Raw genomic sequence first — 20700 nt, forward strand, 5'->3', positions numbered from 1 at the left:
GGACTTATTCAAAGGAAACAAAAACACTGATTTGAAAAGACATATGCACCCCTATGTTCACTGTACCATTATTTTACAAAAGCCAAGATATGGGAGCAACTCAAGTGCCCATCATTAAATGAATGGAAAAGGAAGATATGATATACATATGTAATGAAGTACTACTCAACCAGAAAAAAAGAATGAAATCTTGCCATTTTTGACAATAAGCCATACAGAGAAAGACAAATACAGTATTGTTTTACTTACATGTGGAATCTAAAAACAAATAAATGATCAAACATAATACAGAAACAGCGTCATAGACACAGAGAACAAAAGAGGTGGTTGTCGGAGGGAAGAAGGGTCAGGGGAGGAGAGAAACAGGAGAGGGAGATTAAGAGGTACAAACTTCCAGTTGCAAAATAAATAAGTCATAGCTATGAAATGGATGGTGTTGGGACTATATGCAGTATCTTTGTGTTGATAGGTTTTAACTAGACCTACTGTGGTGATCAGTTTGAAATGTATAGAAATATCTAATCACTATGTTGTCTAACAGGAACTAGCATAGTTATGTAGGTCAATTTTACTTCAAAACAAGCACATAGAAAAGGAGATCAGATTTGTGGTTACCAGAGGTGGGAGGTGGGGGGAAGGGGTAGTTAGAGGAAGGTAGTCAAAAGGTACAAGCTTCTAGTTACAAGATAAATAACTACTAGGGATGTTAATGTAAACATGATAAATATAATGAAAACTGCTGCCTGTTATATATCAGGGGTCCCCAAACCCTGGGCTACAGACTGGTACTGTTAGGGACCAGGCTGCACAGCAGGAGGTGAGCAAGTGAAGCTTCATCTGTACTTACAGTCACTCACGTTACGGCCTGTGCTCCGCCACCTGTCAGATCAGTGGTGGCCTTAGATTCTCGCAGGAGTGCAAACCCTACTGTGAACTGCATATGCACAGGATCTAGGTTGCATACTCCTAATGCGAATCCAATGGCTGATGATATGAGGTGGAGCTGAGGCAGTGATGCTGGCCCTGGGGAGCAGCTGTAAATACATTTATCACTAGCACAATAAATGTAATGTACTTGAGTCACCTAAAACCATCTCCTGCAAAACCCCTGGGTCCATGCATGGAAAAATTGTCTTCCGTGAAACCGGTCCCTGGTGCCAAAAAGATTTGGGACTGCTGTTACACATGAAAGTTGTTAAGAGAGTAAATCCTAAGAACTCTCTTCTAAACTTACTGTGATACTCATTTCATGATGTATATAAGTCAGATCAGTGCTCTATGCAAACTTACACACTGCTGTATGTCAGTTATATCTCAGTAAAACTGAAAGAAAAAAATTAATCCCATACAGAGTAAAAACCAAATGTAATCACCAAAACTATTAAAAACTTATAAGAAGAAGGAAGAAATTTATAACCTTGGGGTATAAAAAGCCTTGCTAAATAAGAAACAAAAAAAGCATGAGAAACAAGTTCATAAATATAACTACATGAAAAGGCAAAACATCTATAAAACCAAAAATAATGCCAGATATCAAATTAACATAAGCACATAGAATATTTCCAGAATGATAGGAAGAGGAACATTTTCCAGAAAAGCTGGGAAATGGGGGAAGGATTAAGGATAGAAGAGAGAGTTTTCATTATATAAATGCCTTTTAGTAAACTATTTTTGGTGCTTCCCTGTGGGCTCAGTGGTTAAGAATCTGCCCACCTATGGAAGAGACATGGGTTTTATCCCGCGGTTGGAAAGATCCTCTGGAGAAGGAAATGTCAACCCACCCCAGTATTCTTGCCTGGAAAATCCCATGGACAGAGGAGCCTGGTTGGCTATAGTTCATGGAGTCTCAAAGCAGCTGGACGTGACTTTAACGACTAAGCAACAACAACCCCAAAAATTATTTTTCAGTTTTCCCATACTTTTAAAGTGAAACAAAACCAGATACATATTCCTTATTTTTATAGCCCAGTGGTCTGATGCTTAAGACTTTGTGCTTCCATTGAAGGCGGGACGTGGGTCCCATCTCTGGTTGGGGAAATTCTGCATGCTCTGTGAGGCAGCCAAAAAACAAAGTTAGACTGTCTGTTTTTGTAACAAAAAAGACAACATACTGGAAGAAAATATTTACCCCAAGTAGAAGAGGAAAGTAATAAATATCCAGAATATATCAAGAACTCCAACAATGACAAAAACCTAAGGAAAAATAAGCAAAGGAGAATAACACAAAATTATCTTTAAGAGGTGGCTAAAAATACATAAGAATATTAAATTTCTCTAGTTCTCTGTGTTATTCACGTTTAAAGTAACTTGAAAACACATTTTCATTTTTCACCAAACTTGCTTCCAGAGATTGTAAAGTAGGATAATATTCAGCATTGGTAAGAGTGGTGGTATATATGTAACCTTATGAAATGTGCTTGTGAACTGGTCTGGTCATTTTGGAAGACAGTTTCTCAGGAGCTATTAAAATTTTAAATGTCCACCCTTGTACCCCAGCAATTAATTTTCTCTTGAGCTACCTTAAAGAATAATTACACATGGCACTAATCACATCTCTGTCTGTTTTTAGTTGTAACTAATTAAAGAAGGAAATTCTGTCCATTTTCAGTTCTGCTACTGCTAAGTCGCTTCAGTCATGTCCGACTCTGTGCGATCCCATAGATGGCAGCTCACCAGGCTCTGCCATCCCTGGGATTCTCCAGGCAAGAACACTGGAGTGGGTTGCCATTTCCTTCTCCAATGCATGAAAGTGGAAAGTGAAGTCGCTCAGTGGTGTCTGACTCTTCACCACTTTTAACACCCTGAGTTCAGAATGATAAAGTTGCAGTTCCCATATGCTGACTTAGAAACTAGATTTGGAAGAGCAAAATTTTAGCAATGACTATTAACAGAGTAATCACATTCCATTTCTAATTATCATTTTACATGAAAACGCATCATAGTGGAGTGTTGCTTTGTAAAAGTACATTTTAAACATTTTTTTTTCTTTTTCTCTTTTTAGAATTTAAACCAGAATCCAAGAACTCTTTTGCCAAAATTTTATGGACTGTATTGCATGCAATCAGGGGGCATTAACATCAGGATTGTCGTGATGAACAACGTTTTACCACGCTCCATGAGAATGCACTTTACATATGACTTGAAAGGCTCAACCTATAAGCGAAGAGCATCCCGAAAAGAGAGAGAGAAATCTAGCCCCACGTTTAAGGACTTAGATTTCCTGCAGGACATGCATGAAGGATTGTATTTTGATACAGAAACATACAATGCACTCATGAAGACACTTCAGAGAGACTGCCGGGTAAGGAAATGTCATTGTTGTGAATGCCTTTGCAAAATTGTCTGTGGTAATGTACTTTTTTAAGGCCAGCACATGGAATCCCCTCATTCCCAATCCTTGTGCTGATCCATGCTTCCCTGTTGTTGAAGGAACTGGTGGATGACAATGCAGTCGTCTGGAGTCTATTAATTTTACTAATAAGCGAAGTCAGCCTTCCTTGATCAAATGACACAAAGATTTTTGTTTCTTTTCATCCTCTGTGGGAAAGATAAAGTGAAAGGAAAAGAAATTTGGGTTTAACACAGTGATTATTGAGAAAAGCCACATATTAATACAAAACTTAGATGAAGTAAGATTCCAACAGGGGAGAGAAGCTTAGAGAAAATGCACTTAATGCAATTGATAAATGGATCCCTAGAAATCCGTTGTAGATGCCAAACCATGGGATGGGTTCATTTACTGAAACTGCTTTATATGATCTGCGTAGGAGGCAATCAGGAGTGAGATTTGACAGAGCAAAGGCCTTTCCATGCAAAGTAGCCAAATCCTTTATCAAAAGAATGCGAGTTCTCAGCCGGCAATGCGCAAGAAAAGAAACTAAAACCAAAGTTGAGGATAAATGTTTCTGACATGGTAAATTTACAGAAAGTAGGTAAAAGCCCTTTTGGAGAAATAGATGAGAATGCAATGAGAATGTAACTCTGCTGGGTTCTGAAGGGTAATGATCATTTGGTCAAAAGAGTGTCAGGGATGTTATTTCTTGGTCCAGATGAACTTTTGAGAACCACTCAGTTCTCAGCTGAGTTGAACATGTTGGAAACGGGCCGAAGGAATGATGATGAGTGTTTGGGTCCAGGCCTGATCAGGGTTTTCTAGAAGAGAGGACAGGATTCATGGGGCCTGATCACTGGGAAATATGCAGTGTGTCTTGGCTTCCTGGGCCTTCTGTGGACCTGGTCAGATGACCCACATGTTGCTGGGGAGGGAAGATCCCTTCTCTGCCAGGCTTGAGCTCACCTGAAGGTGAAGAAGGCAGTCTTGACCTCCCCATGTAATGTATAAAGTAGGGGATCCACCCCGAGAAGCACAGCCCCAGTGTTGCCGCATTTTGTCTTTCTGTGTGTTAGAACATTTATGAAAACACAGAAAGATGCATTCTTGGAATCATGTCTTTCATTGGTAGAGGATTTACCCCATGGTTCCTATTCTTTAGCTGCCATTCATTGAATGCTTCAAGTTTGCCAAGCTAGCCTAAGATTTTCCATTTTTAAAAAATATTGAAGTATAATTGATTTACCATTACAGTGTTGTGATAGTTTCAAGTATTCAGCAGAGTGATTCAGTTATACGTGTGTATGTGTGTGTATATATATATATCTCCTTTTTCAGATTCTTTTCCATTATAGTTATTACAAGATACTGAATGTCTTGTGTGTATATATATATATATATGATATATATACAATATACCTTGTGCTATATTCATGTTGGTAATCTATTTTATATATAGTACTGTGTATATGTTAATCCCAAACTCCTAATTTATCCCTCTCCTTCCTTTCCCTTTGGTAACCATAACTTTGTTTTCTATGTCTGTGAGTCTGTTTGTTTTGTAAGTTCATTTGTATCGATATTATTTTTTTATATTCCACATAGAAGTGATACCATATATTTGTCTTTCTTTGTCTTACTTCACTTAATATCCTAACTGCATTATTTCATTTCATTATCTCAGCCACCATGTGACATCAGTACCATTCACACTCCCATTTTTCTCTCTCTTTTTTTTAATTTGGAAGATCATACTCCTATTTTAATTGGTGAATAGTTCAGTTCCTAAAAAGATTAAGAAACTTGTCCAGCATCACCTAGCCAGTCAGTGGCAGAGCCCACCCTGTTTAGGGACAAAGCATGTGTTCTTAACAACTGAAATTTACAGACTCAAATGTAAGGATTTTTTTTAAACTATCTTTTGAGAAATCATGGGAAGAACAGTGAGAACCAAGCAAACAAAAATATCCAGCTGAGCTGTTCAGATATCTGGGTGCATATGAGTGACTCATATTTTTCTTTAAAAAAAAGAATAAAACATACATACATTTTAGTAGAAACCTTTTTCTATGCTTTTCAACTCTGACAGGATGTGGGTGAAAAGTGACTCTCAGTTCCCCAGAGTTTAGTACAGTTTTAGATTTGCTCTCTGCGTGTGTGTGTGTACGCGTGTGCTTGCATTTATTTCTTGCCTCTTTAATATGGAAAGCCTTTTTCTTGCTGTCTTCTAAGGCTCCTATGCCAGGGAAAAAAAAAGGAAAGGTCAAATGTAAAAAGCCATTGCACAGGATTTGTCTGTTTATTAGCATTTCCTGAGCCCAGCCCTGATAGAACGAGGTCAAACATGACTCTTCTTCAGCAATGAGTCCCTGGAGATTTGCCTTTTTATTTTTTGAGGATTTGTTGTGCTGAGGAACATAAAGGTCAAAGTAGAGTCATCCTAAGCCTAACTCTCTCTCTTTCATTGCATTTGAACCTGTAAATGACACAGATAATGAAACTTCCTTAAATTGCACATTTGTCTTCAAAAAGGCTCTTCTTGCGGTGGTGGTTAGGCATGTGAGCAGCATGCTATGGAGGAACCTGAGTCCCTTCTGTTATCTTCCTTGGTGAAGACCAAGGCCTCTGTAATCTGGAGTCAGCAGCTGATTCTCAGATCAGAGCTGCCGGAGGAGGGCACGTTTCTAGAATGGTAGGTCTTAATATTTAAAGGTCAGGGACCTCTTTGCAAAACTGATGAAAGCTGTGAACTGTTTCCCCAGAAAAATGCCTATCCACACACCAGTTCATGAATCCCTTGGAGCCCATCATCCCCCACCTCTACCCTACCCCACCCCAGGCAGAAGACTTCCATCCTAGAGCCGGGCAGACCCATCTCTCTCTTTCTTCAGGTCATCCGCTGAAGGGCTAGAATAGGTTGTGTGGTTGGCATTGCCTGCAGCGTCTCTGACCCTGACATTTCCCTCACTTTGTAGAAAACTGACTTTAGTGCCAGACAAGGTGCTATGGAGATCCAGGGAGCACGTGAGATCACCCTGGGGCTGGTTCCAGCCCCAAAGGATGGAGAATCTCTGCTATTAACATTCCTCTGAGTGAGGCAGTACTGCTAGGGCTCTAGAAACGAGGCGGGGGACTGCACTACTGTGTCAGCAGCCCAGCCAAAGAAAGGTGAGGTAGACCCCTATTCAGATACATCCTTCCACGCACTTATCAGACACATGTATTGCGGGCCTACTGTGTGCCAACATGGGGTAAATGACCTCTATTTTTAATCAATTGCCATTCTGTGTATTAGTGCCAGGATGATATTCTAAGGCATTTATAGGGATTGGAGTAGGTAACATCATAGTTTGGTTTTGAAAAAGAGGAGTTCTCCAGGCAAAGAAGTAGAAGCATATTTCTAGGCAGAGAAAATAATATGAGTTAAGCATGAAATGGCATAGCATGTTCCTAGAACTAGAATTGTTTGATGTTGTGACAGTTAATAGTAAAGGAACATGTGAGGTAGGAGAGAAAAGCAGTCAGGAGCCAAATAATGTCCAAAGCCCCTTTCTGGGGGTGCCAGGTCCTCTTACGGGCTTAGAAGTAGTAAAGCCAGGAATCCCAGACCTTTGGACCCCAGCTTTTCTGCTGTTCCCAGATAGAAGAGATAAGCCTCCTAACCTCTTCCTGCCGTCACTCCTACTTCCTGCCCCCACCTCTTTCATATTTCAGCTTGACATCTCAGAACTCAGGGCTCCATTTCCCCTGCATGACTGCTGGCTGGAAGATACCTTCCTGACTCACTGACCCAGCTGGACCCACATGCATCGTGCCCTGTTCCCCACAGACTACTTACTTCCCTGCCTCTCCATCAGAGCTGCTTCTGGACTCTGCATCTGAAATGGCCTGAACTACCTTGACAAGGGCCATCTTCCCCTGCACCCCCTGAGCACCCCTGAGTCCCCTTCCTCAGCTTTCCCAGCCCAGCCTCAGGCCCTTGCCTATAAACCTGCCCCCACCCCACTTCTGGTCCATCCCTATCAACTCCTCCATATGGCACTCTGGCTGCTTGGCAGTCCTCTAGAAAACAGAATGCACTTTATCCTTCAACCTTGCTGAACCCACTTCCCCACAGAATTCAGAAAAAGGACTCTTTCCAGAAGCAGGAATCCAGATCTTGGTTCTCCTTGACTCCCACACTGCTGTTCCCTATAGGCTATGTCTAGGGGAAATGTACATGGAAATAATGGGGTTCCCTTTCTGGAAGCGTTACCTCTTCCTTATCCTCACCCTCTGCCTGCTATGACAGCCATCTACACCCATAAGAAAACTTGGCCTGGGGTAAGAGTCATGTCAGTAGAAAGTACCACCAGGACAGCACAGGTCACTTGTCATCAAAAACAGAAGGTAGGATTTATTCAAACCGTCCCCTGTGGTCCCCGTGTGACAGACAAGCTGCGAGGCGCATCCTGTGTGAACACTGCTCTTCCCAGGGGCTCCGCTGTCTTCCCCTAGCCTGATCTGCCTGTCTTCTCTGACCTGGGCAATGTGGTCAGCATGAAGCCAGTTGCCCACTTCAGTTCCCTGCAGCTGCGCTTCCCATCCTCCTTTCTGTCCTCTTTCTCCACACTCAGTAAATCACCACATCCTGTCCAATCTGCCTCCTAAATAACTCTTGGCTGCCCGCTCCCTCCAGACGCACAGCCTCTGCCCTTGCAGAGACCCTTCCTTGCCTGGTGTTTTCACTAGCATTGTCTTTCAGTATGTTTCCAGTGCTGTCCCCAAAGTCATCCTAAGTTCGGAAGACCAACAGCTCTTGAAGCCATACATGCTTCATAGCTTGAAACTTTCAGACCCCTCTTTATTTGATCCCTGCTGCTTCCCCAGATGCTCCTTCAGCGTCCTATTTCAGCCTTGTCTCTCCCCTTTCCCTAGAGCATCCTTGCTCCCCATTCATTCTGATCGGCTGGATACATTCTCTAAAGGTTTTGCTCTTTTCAGGCATGTCTCACCCCGAAGGTTCATTCTCCCCCTCTCTCCTTCACCTGGCCCCTGCCTACTCATCTCAGGACTGCCTTCCCCCAAGACCACCATGCTGTGGGTTGCCCAAGCCTCCAGGGTTAACCTCTTTTGTGGGATTTAACACGTGTAGTTCCTTGAGCCTGAGGATCAAACCTGCCTTCGTTGCCTGGTGCTTAGTCAGTACTTAGTAACAGTTCATTGAAATACATATTTGAACAAAGGAATAAATTATCTGATGATAGAGGGAGACAGGTTTAGGCACACCTCCAAAAAAAAAATCTATCTTTGGTGACTTTTACATATTTAGCTGTTTTTTAGGTTCTGTCTCTTTTGGAAGAGGCATCCAGTTTCACTGCCATGCCTGCCAGATATAGCCCTGAGAATTAATAAAGCAGATGAGTTCCCTTTTAAATCACTTGGGTTTTTTTGAAAAACTGAACTGATTGTCCCCATGTTCAAAGTCATTTGTGCAACAAAAGTTTTTTTATCTTTCAATTATTTTCCCATAGAAACAGTATTATAGTCATTTGAATTTATTTGATGCTGATTCTTGTTTCCTTTAGGTACATGTCCTGTCTCCCTAGCCAGACTAAATGTCTCAAAGCCTAAAGCTCATTGCTTATACCTCTCTACAACTGTGTACCTGGCTTATTGTGTACATTCAGTACATATAAGATGATGAAATTTAAAATGACTTGAAGTTTATGTATTAATTTTGAAAGAACAATTAGTAACTATTTGGTATTCATTTTTTTAATTTACTATAATTCATGAAAAAATCTAAAAAGTCTCATGTCATTTAATTAGTTTGATACATTACTACATCCTATGGTATTTATTGATAATTCTGGGGATGTGGCGAGAATTCATGTTTGCAATTCAAATAGTTTATTCCTTCATGTGGGAGTCATATCAGACAGTCTTGATAATTAATAACCTAAATGACTTGTTTTGCATTTATTATTTTTTTGTTTAGCAGCAAACTTATTAATTTTTATTTAGTGTGGAACCAATTTACTTTTTTTACACAAACATCTGTTGCCATAAATATTAATATTAATGAAATATTCATGAAACTAGTCTTAATACTGAGACTTTTTTTTTGCAAACTGGGATTTCTTTCTGTGTATGGCAAGTTCTAAATTTGTAGATTACATTCTTCTCAGTTCTGGACATGTTTGTATGGGTTACAATGTACGTTATTTTCTATAATACTTAATTTAGCATAATGTTAGTGCTCACTACATAGCTATAATTTTGTTTAGCAATTTTTTTGCATTAGTTTAGACAGGTTCTTTTCTTTTTTAATATGTATTGGTTGCCTTCCAGTTATCTTTAAGGGGGAAAAAATGCCTCAGACCTAATAGAAAAAAGATGTATATCTTTTACTGATGACAACACTTAACATTTAGGCTATTTTCTTTATCAGTGAGGAATTGAACTTTGTTTTTAGACTTCAGCTAAATCATGGGAAGAGATATCATTGACTCCACATCTCTGTTCCAGAGATGAAAGATTACTTCCCTGAAAAGATATAGATGAATGCACTGTTTGGCAAATTAGGTCTTAATAACACTATAATCTCATGATATATTTATTTGCATTGTTTTAAATTATGAGTTTTGCTATCTCTTGTTAGCTATATTGATAACATTGTAATACCTACATAAAGCAAAGATAAAGTTGGTGAAAAAATAAGTAAATGAAACCAACTTATGGACTCAGATTCTTTGAGCAAGAAAAAAAACAATCATAAAGTTTCTGAGAAACAGTGAAGCAACGCCTTCTGTGCTCTGGTCTAAGAGAAAATGATCATGGACATAGATCTCTTAGCCAGGCCAGATTTCCTTGTGAAACTGCAAATAAAAACGTTGTCATATATGCAAGGACTTTTAAAAGCTTCCTACCTGTAAATCTTTTATTAAAAGAAGAAATTTTTTAAATAATTGTAGATTTGCATGCAGTTGGAAGAAAAAGTACAGAGAGATCTCATATACTCTTTACCTAGCTTTCCCAATGGTAACATCTCATAGCACTTTTGTACAATATTACAACTAGGAAATAGACATGGGTACAGTGCAGGGATCTTTTTCAGATTTCACCAGTTTTATGTGCACTCATTTGTATGTGTGCATGGGTATGTATCTAACAGAAGCAGAAGATATTAAGAAGAGGTGGCAAGAATACATGGAAGAACTGTACCAAAAAGATCTTCATGACCCAGATAATCATGATGATGTGATCACTAATCTAGAGCCAGACATCTTGGAATGTGAAGTCAAGTGGGCTTTAGAAAGCATCACTACGAACAAAGCTAGTGGAGGTGATGGAATTCCAGTTGAGCTGTTTCAAATCCTGAAAGATGATGCTGTGAAAGGGCTGCATTCAATATGCCAGCAAGTTTGGAAAACTCAGCAGTGGCCACAGGACTGGAAAAGGTCAGTTTTCATTCCAATTCCAAAGAAAGGCAATGCAAAAGAATGCTCAAACTACCACACAATTGCACTCATCTCACATGCTAGTAAAGTAATGCTCAAAATTCTCCAAGCCAGACTTCAGCAATACGTGAACCGTGAACTCCCTGATGTTCAAGCTGGTTTTGGAAAAGGCAGAGGAACCAGAGATCAAATTGCCAACATCTGCTGGATCATGGAAAAAGCAAGAGAGTTCCAGAAAAACATCTACTTCTGCTTTATTGACTATGCCAAAGCCTTTGACTGTGTGGATCACAATAAACTGTGGAAAATTCTGAAAGAGATGGGAATACCAGACCATCTGACCTGCCTCTTGAGAAATCTGTATGCAGGCCAGGAAGCAACAGTTAGAACTGGATATGGAACCACAGACTGGTTCCAAATAGGAAAAGGAGTACGTCAAGGCTGTATATTGTCACCCTGCTTCTTTAACTTCTATGCAGAGTACATCATGAGAAACGCTGGACTGGAAGAAACACAAGCTGGAATCAAGATTGCTGGGAGAAATATCAATAACCTCAGATATGCAGATGACACCACCATTATGGCAGAAAGTGAGGAGGAGCTAAAAAGCCTCTTGATGAAAGTGAAAGAGGAGAGTAAAAAAGTTGGCTTAAAGCTCAACATTCAGAAAACAAAGATCATGGCATCTGGTCCCATCACTTCATGGGAAATAGATAGGAAAACAGTGGAAACAGTGTCAGACTTTATTTTGGGGGGCTCCAAAATCACTGCAGATGGTGACTGCAGCCATGAAATAAAAAGACGCTTACTCCTTGGAAGAAAAGTTATGACCAACCTAGACAGCATATTCAAGAGGAGAGACATTACTTTGCCGACTAAGGTCCGTCTAGTCAAGGCTGTGGTTTTTCCTGTGGTCATGTATGGATGTGAGAGTTGGACTGTGAAGAAGGCTGAGCGCCGAAGAATTGATGCGTTTGAACTGTGGTGTTGGAGAAGACTCTTGAGGGTCCCTTGGACTGCAAGGAGATCCAACCAGTCCATTCTGAAGGAGATCAGAATTTCTTTGGAAGGAGTGGGATTTCTTTGGAAAGAGTGATGCTAAAGCTGAAGCTCCAGTACTTTGGACACCTCATGCGAAGAATTGACTCATTGGAAAAGACTCTGATGCTGGGAGAGATTGGGGGCAGGAGGAGAAGGGGATGACTGAGGATGAGATGGCTAGATGGCATCACGGACTCGATGGATGTGAGTCTGGGTGAACTCCGGGAGTTGGTGATGGACAGGGAGGCCTGGCGTGCTGCGATTCATGGGGTCGCAAAGAGTCGGACACGGTTGAGTGACTGAGCTGAACTGAACTGAACAATGCCGTGTGATGCATATATGTATTTCTGAAACCAATATAGTCAAGTATCTTGACAAGCAGCAAGTGACAATTCTTGACACAAATCCTTCCTGCCCCTGTATTATACGTAGCCATGCACACAGCTTCCTCATCCTGCCCCTCCCCAGTCTATTGCAGCCATCATTGTTTTCTGTCCCTGCAATTTTGTCATTTCAAGAATCATACAGGTGTAACCTCTGAGTTGGGCTTTTTTCACTCAGCGTAATAACCTTGTGATCCATTCAAGTTATTTTGTGTATTGGTGGTTTGCCCTTTTTTATTGCTGAGTTTCATGGTATGGATATACCACTTGCTGAATAACATGTAGTTTTCTTTAGTTTTTGACTGTTACAAATAAAGCTGCTATGAATATTTGCATGAAGATTTCTGCATAAGCACAAGTTTTCATTTCTCTGCATAAATGCCCAAGTGCAGCTTCTGTGTTGTATGGTAAGCACGTGTTTACTTGGGAAGAAATTGCTAAACTTTTTCAGAGCAGCTGTACGATTTTGCATTCCCACCAGCAGTGTATGAGTGATCTAGTTTCTTTTCACTCCCACCAACATTTGCTGTTGTCTCTATATTTTATTTTAGCCATTCTTATAGGTGTTTATTTAAGTCTATTGTTAAAAAATTACTTAAGTATATAATTCAACAAAGCAAAAGGTCAATAAAGAAGTAGTTTGGGGATATAGGAAATATATCCCCATTTTCATTCTGAAAATGAAACAGAAGAACTTACAATTAAGTCTAAAGGGTAATCATACATCCCATATACACACATTAATGTAATTGCTAGAGATTTCTGAGGAGAGGCCCAAGGTATAGGACTTTAGCACTAATAATATGCTGTGACTTTGGTGCTCATAGCACTTGATCTAACTCTGTTCTATAGCCTTTGGTATTTCTACATTATATTGTGATTCCATGGGTACATGTTTCGTTTGCCTACTAAAATCTGCTCTCTAGGAGAATAGGAGTTGTATGATTTCACTTTCCCACCCTTCAAATCACTTAGCAGAATAGCAGTTGTCTTAGTGTTAGTCTTTTTTTTTTAACTGCTTTCTATAGTTTATTTCTTTACTAGGCTATTCAGTTGGAGAACATTTTTTATAGTTAGAAAAATTATTATCACTTATTTGGCTGTGTTGGGATCTTTGTTGTGGCACACAGGCTTAGTTGCTCCGTAGCATGTGGGACTTGAGTTCCCCAACCAGGGATCAAACATCCCCTAAATTGGAAGGTGGATTCTTTTTTTTTTTTTTTTCAGTGTTAGTCTTTTGGTGTCCATGGGTCACAAAGAGTCAGACACGACTGAGTGACTAAGCACAGCACAAGAGGAAACAACATTTTTGAAATGATAACTCTTACCTAATTGATAAATACAATAAGAGCAAGCTTTGATAATAGTGTACCAATGGTCTGATATGGAATAGACCTAGAGTTAATCATCATATCAGTGTTGTGGACTGGAAAGCAATTGAAGTACATTTATATTGCTCGTTTGTCCAGTGTCTATTATTGTTTAGTCACTAAGTCGTGTCTGACTCTTATGCAGCTCCGTGGTCTGTGGTCCTCCAGGCTCCACTGTCCTTGGGATTTCCAAGGTGAGAATACTGGAATGGATGGACTTTCCGGGTGACTCAAATGGTAAAGAATATGCATGTCTCTCCCTGCAAGGCCAGAGACCAGGTTTGATCCCTGAGTCAGGAAGATCTGCTGGTGAAGGAGATGGCAACCCGCTCCAGTATTCTTGCCTGGAGAATCCCTTGGACAGAGGAGCCTGGTAAACTAGAGCCCACAGGGTCACAAAGAGTTGGACATGACTGAGCAACTAACACACTTTTTGTCCAGCTGTGACACTGGCTGCATTTCAGCTTTCATGCAGGTGTGTGATAGAAAGGGGCTCCAATTGCAGTAACACACGGGGCAAGATGGTCAATACCAGAGAATTTCAGGGTAGCTGCAAAGATCAAAATACTCATCTATGTTGCTGTTCATACCTGACTTTCTACTCAGCAAGAGATACCTCAGTTTGAGCCAGACAAGTAATTCTCGGTATTTCAAAACCAGCTATTCCAGTTTTGGGTAGAGGGAGAGTTCTGTCTTAGAAATAACCTGTAGGTAGATACCAAAGTAGCTTAATACCCCCTGATTTTGTGGACAGTAAGGACACACTTCCAAGGCCCAGTTCATCTCTAGATTGTTTCCATTAACATTTATTATGGACTTGCTCTGAGCCAGACAGTGCTTGACATCACAGATAGATTGTCCCATTAATCCTCACAACAGCCCTTCAGAGTGAGTGCCATGATTCCGTTTTGACACATGAAGTGAGGACTCGGGAGAGGTTCAGCTTCCCCAAGCCTGCAGAGCTTACATTGCTGGAGCCAGGTCTCTTTGGTTCGAAAATCCAGGTCCTTTCATCTGTACATTCTCTGTAATAGGAGTAATGGAGGAAAGTCTGTGGAAATGGAAGTGTTTAATTGATAACTTAGATACAGACAGGATGGGTTGGAAGTGCCTGATAATGGGTTTTCTAGCTCTCACACAGAGCTGGTGAGGATTTGATGTAGGAGGTAAGAAAGGGCTCCATCAAAATAGAGAACTTGGTTTGGACAGCTCAGTGAATTAATGAAGTGTCTCACAACCTACTTCAAGGAAGGAGGCAAAGAGGAACATAATGCCAAGTGACTGAGAACCACAAAGTAAAATTAGTAATCCAAGCATTTAATTTTGAAAGTTTAATGAAAAACATAATCAAGCCCATTGACACTTGCCAACTGTTGCCAACATGAGTGCACGTGAAATCCTATTAACTTAAAAGCAAAACTTCTTTCTGAGAAATGTGATGGTTTACAGTAGAGTTGATTGTTTTTCCAGTCTGGCAGAGAGGGAGATCAGGAACACAAAGTATGTTGTTGAATCCTGTGTGGCAGCTTTTAAGAACCTCATTAACTCCAGAATTGGAAGGATTATCAAGCCAGTAGGTTTTTTTTTTTTTAACCCTCAGTTCAAACCAAGAGGAACATTATAAGAATTTCTACAGTAAAGAATAGGAATGGGACACTGAAAATATCTTCCTCAACTCCTTTAAAACTCCTTTACCTTTTCTTCCTAAAAGAAATCTGACCTAAGGATTAGAGAGCTCACCTAATATCCTGAGGTGTGGCAGTGGTGGTGCTCTATCTACCTAACTTGCATTATAAGTAAATCGTCACATGTAAATAAATATAAATAAGAATAATGCCCATTCAAGGAAGCTAACGTCTTCGGGCTTTATGAAATAAGTATAGTATGTGAGGGTTTCCTGCTTTTGTGAGAAAAGGACCTACCTGCCTTTGATTTTGTTGATGACCTTAGGTCTAGAGGTGAGGTCAATGGAGGCCCCAAGTGGGAGGACTCACAGAGAATCTGAGGGCAGGGAGCAAAGGGAAGGAAATGTCCCTGTGACCATATCCTCCTCCACTGGGGAAATCCTGGGAAACCAGAGCACAGAGAGCAGGAAGAGGAAGTGGCCACGGAGGGGTGGGTGGCGTGATGGTAACATCCTTGACTTTGAAGATGTGTCTGGAAGGGCTATGAAGTTGGCCAGGGTGGATCTGGTGTGGATGCCAGGGCAAGTCTGTCACACAGATGACCATGTACGTTCGAGTCAAGTTGTAAATACTCCAGCCCAGGGAGACAGAGGGGTGGCGAACCCCAGCAACTAACAAAATGGAGTTGAGCTTCCATAGTTTTGGAGAAGTTTCTGGAATCTGGTAAGAGACTGAGTTCCAGAGACTTAGGAAGTATTTGAGAGTTTTCAGGGCCTGGGAAAATGTTACAAAGTTTAAAAACTGGTTCAGAAATGTGCCCTGTGGAAACGCTTTTAAAGGGTGAAATCAGTTTGTTTTTTATAGGGCTTTATTTTATTCATTCAGTATTCAGTGCACATTTACTCAAACACTCATATTCTGGAAAAATAGGGCTTCCTTGACTGTCTTGGGAAAGGCAGGGTACTTCTTGGGCCACACTTTGGTTCTAGTTCTTTCCCAAAAGATCAGCACTTACTGGCATCTGAGAGGCTTTGGCTCATGTACATGGCTCTTCGTCCCTGTCCCCATCAGCCAGCACATTTTATATGCCTCCCCTCTCCTGCAAGTGACTGTCCCTTTGATGTCACCAGTGTTCCTCCTTCGAAGACATTTTTAAATTGAGTATTTCAACCCAGCAAGTGTAACACTTCTCTCCTCATTTCTGTTCCTCAAAATTCTACCCTCTACATTGTGAGGTAAAAAATCTCCACAGGAGAATTTCTTCCTCCCCTTTTAACAGTGAAATGGCCAAGGACAATCTGTTTTTAATGAATTTATTAAATTTCAGCTTTTTATAAAAGATGCATCTGTGCATTTGTCTACATGTACACTTGGGGAAAAATATTTTAAAAGGAATGCGTAGTCCACTAGATGTGTATCAGTTGTCCTTAGGTAGTAGGGATGCAGGGAGGTTAAAACCTAATCTTTATTTAAAGTGTCCTCATCCACCCTGAAAGTGAGCCTACCTGGAGTCGGATCTTGTTAACGTCCTCTCTTCATTTCTCCACATGAAGACCTCATTTTTAAACTTCATCTGTGTTCAGTCAACTGCAGCTGTTCCAAAAACAAACCATTCTAGATGCCATCTCATTGTTTGCTGCATTTTCACCTGATAATCTGGCTTCAGATGATACGGACATTCTCTGTAGGTGGAGATTCACCAGCCTCTGATATTTCTGTTTATGAAAGAGCTATATAACTTTTTCTAGATTATTAGCAATTAGAGAAAATATGTCAACCACTTCATTCTCCAGGAGCAGAGAAAGCAGTGATTTGGGATTGGAAATTTACTTTCTCTGCACTCAGATGTGTAGGAAAATTAGACTCCCTTAATTTTTCCATGACTACTCTTTTTTTTTTTTTCTTTTTCTCATTTTTTTTTTAATTTCTTTGGCTGTGCCAGGTCTTAGCTGTGACACCCGGGATCTTCAATGCTCATTGCTGCATGTGGGATCTTTAGCTGTGGCATGCAAACTTTTGGTTGTGGCATGTGGGATCTAGTTCCCTGACCAGGGATTGAACCCAGTCCCCTTGCATTGGGAGCGTAGAGTCTTAACCACTGGACAACCAAGGACCACTGGACTTTTCATGACTACTCTTGCTCACTAAAATCCACAGTCTTGTACTTACCAATTAATATTTGTCTCTTCAAATTTGAACATTTGTGTCTGAATTTAAATAATAATCTTACTCAAAATTGAACTCCCTCTCAGGACTGGTATAGACTGACCTTTTATCACTCCATTTTGTTAGGTAAACATCATCAAAAATGTAGAGTGTAGATCACGTCTTGACACAGGAACTAGAATATTGCACGAGAGCCCTGCACTTACTATATTCCACTTTCACCTCAAACCATCACCCTCATGCTCTGTGGGACGTAGCACTGAGCTGCCATCTTGTACTTCCCTTAATTTTGACCATGTACATATATAGTTGTTTCTTAATTAAAATGCCTCCAGACCCCAGAGAATTCATTTCTAGTGATGCCTCCCACAATCTGGGTTTCCTGTCACTTCTTAAAACTTACCCCATGGGTAGCTACTTATTGTTCTTCATAAACTGTAAGCTTTTCAGTACAAATGGTGACTTTCCCACACCTGAGATTCTGCCTGCCCTGTGGAACCTTGAATGATCTCAGAGCATGGCTTGGCTTGCTTTCTCTGGCTTCAAACCATCACTGGAATCTCGGTTGACAAATCCTTACCTTCCTGGTAAATTAACTACATGTCATTCAACAAATAGTTTCAAATTCTTGTTCTGCGTAAGGCTCTGTGCTAAGTTTGTGGGAGAGAGAAAAGCGAATAGGGTATGGCCCTTGCCTCAGACCTTAAGGCCACACAATTGAGGTTTGATTTATTGTGGACAGATTCTCCCATTCTTCTTTGCTCTCTTTGTTTATTAAAGTGAAGAGGAGAGAGAGGAGGACTTTTTCCCTCTTTACTCAGAGACAGTTCACTGCAGGGAGTGGACTGTAGTAGGTGGTGAGAAGGTGTCAGGAATTTTACCTCGTACATTGAAGTGGGCATGGAAACTTGGGCCATGAGTGGCCTCTGAGTCTCACTGGACAGCTTACCAGCCCAGTTTCTCAACTGTCCCATCACTTAAGCCACAGTGAAGCAAGTCACTTCTAGTGATGGCAACTAGAAGATAGAATGGGAAATACTTGACAGTTTTAATGTTACTTTTAAATATGTTTATAAAATAATTTATTAAGATACATTAATGTGTAAAAATAATCTCTATAAAGAAAAGATCCATAATCCATCTAATATAGAAGCTGAAGAATATATTCATTCATACATTCATATATGTATTAATAGATTGATATGGCTTTTAATATAATAGATGATTTTCTAGTGCTATAAGGTATGCTTCTATTTCTTTAAGCTTTTTAAGTGAGCAAAAAAGACCTTTTTACATGTTTATCAAGCACAGCTTGATATTCTAAGTCACCACATTAGACTGAAAAATCACATTATTGCCATCACTAAATTAGAGATTGAATATTTATTTCCGTCTGCTCTACCAGTCAAAATTGCTTGGCTTGTCACAGCCTGTTTTTTTCTCTTTATCATATTAGCAAAGAACACTCTGAGCTGTATTGAGGAAATTAAATTAAATTTAAAAGACAACTTTCGGCTTTAACTGAACTTGCACATGTGAGTAATTTGGGGCTGTATTCCAAGGAGCCTACCTGGGGAGGAATGGCATACCCTTGCATTCATTTTACCCTAAGCCAGTGGGTTCAGGAGTGTCTACTTGCATAAAATCTTCAGGATACTGTTTTGTCTTACTGAATTAACATAAATGTTTCTGCCAATCATTTTGCTCAAAGAATCCCTAGTTACTAAAGACTCCTTTTTAAAAAAGTAACTACAACCTCTTCATCATACTTGTAGAAATTTAATAATTCTTACTAGTCAGAGTTCAAATTTCTAGTTGTATCAGGGGGAAAAAAAACCCTTTTTTAATAGTTTGCACCAAGGTTTAAATAGGGTCTACTGGTTAACCACTTCCCTTTACCCTGGTCATTTATTATTTCATTGAAGAAATTGGTTTGTATATTCCATTGTCCAGATTCTACTGGTTATGTTTCCCATAATTTCTTTCAGTAAACACCTCTTTCCCCTTTCATTTCCTGTAGATTGGTTGTTGGATCTAGATGTTTGACCACTAACTAGATGCTTTAATTCATTCAGTTCAGTTCAGTTCAGTTGCTCAGTTGTGTCCGACTCTTTGCAACCCCATGAATTGCAGCACGCCAGGCCTCCCTGTCCATCACCAACTCCTGGAGTCCACTCAAACTCACTAGGGGTTGTAAAATGGTGGTGTTCTTATTTTATCACACATTAGCTAGACTGCTTAAAGGATTTCTAAACGAGAGTGCCAAGCACATAGTTGTTGTTCAGTTGCTAAGTAATGCCCCATTCTTTGTGACCCCACAGACGGTAGCACACCAGGCATCCCTGTCCTTCACCATCTCCCTGAGTTTGCTCAAACTCATGTCCACTGAGTCAGTGATGCCGTCCACCCATCTCACCCTCTGTTGTCCCCTTCTCCTCCTGCCTTCAATCTTTCCGAGCATCAGGGTCTTTTCTAGGGAGTTGACTCTTTGCATCAAGTGGCCAAAGTGTTGGAACTTTAGCTTCAGCATAAGTCCTTCCAATGAATATTCAGGGTTAATTTTCTTTAGGACTGGCTGGTTGGCTCTCCTTGCAGTCCAAGGGACTCTCAAGAGTCTTCTCCAATACCACAGTTCAAAAGCATCAATTCTTCAGTGCTCAGCCTTCTTTATAGTCCATCTCTCACATCCATACATGACTACTGGAAAAACCATAGCCTTGACTATATGCACCTTTGTTAGCAAAGTAATGTCTCTGCTTTTTAATATGGTGTCTAGGTTTGTCATAGCTTTTCTTTCAAGGAGCAAGCGTCTTTTCATTTCATGGCTACAGTTGTCGTCAAGCACATAATAGGTGCTCAATAAAATATTTAATGACTTGATTAATTTCCATAAGTGCCCTCCTGACATGAAAAATTATTAGAAACTCTACTTGCATAAAATCTGATTAAAGAGCATCTTTTTCCTCCTAGAATCATCATCCTTCTCCACTTTGCATAAGGCATGGTTTACAGATGAATTCTATTATATTGCCCCTGTGAATATCTCCTGGTGCTGGGAACCATTTTTTAAAAGATTTATTTATTTTTTGGCTGTGGTGGGTCTTTGCTGCTGCACACCGACTTTCTCTAGTTGCAGTGAGAGGAGCATACCCGTTGTTGCCATGTGCAGGCTTCTCTTTGCAGTGGTTTCTCTTGTTGTGGAGCACAGGCTCTAAGCTCACGGGCTTCATTTGTTGCAGTGCAGGCTCAGTAGTTGTGGCTTGCTGACTTAGTTGCTCTGTGGCATGTGGGATCGTCCTGGATGAGGGATCAAACCGGTATCCCCTCCATTGCAAGGCAGAT

At 40.4% G+C, this 20700-nt stretch overlaps 1 protein-coding gene across 1 annotated transcript in view; it reads left to right on the forward strand.

Annotated features, from left to right (window-relative positions):
- Positions 1–20700, forward strand: part of PIP5K1B (phosphatidylinositol-4-phosphate 5-kinase type 1 beta) — a 357761-nt gene that overhangs the window by 206385 nt on the left and 130676 nt on the right. The window contains exon 7 of the mRNA XM_068974227.1: positions 3002–3301. Coding sequence (XP_068830328.1) covers positions 3002–3301 — 300 coding nt within the window. The remainder of the gene's footprint in view (positions 1–3001; positions 3302–20700) is intronic.

This window comes from Capricornis sumatraensis, chromosome 6 (assembly GCF_032405125.1).
Source record: "Capricornis sumatraensis isolate serow.1 chromosome 6, serow.2, whole genome shotgun sequence".
Lineage (NCBI taxonomy): Eukaryota > Metazoa > Chordata > Mammalia > Artiodactyla > Bovidae > Capricornis > Capricornis sumatraensis.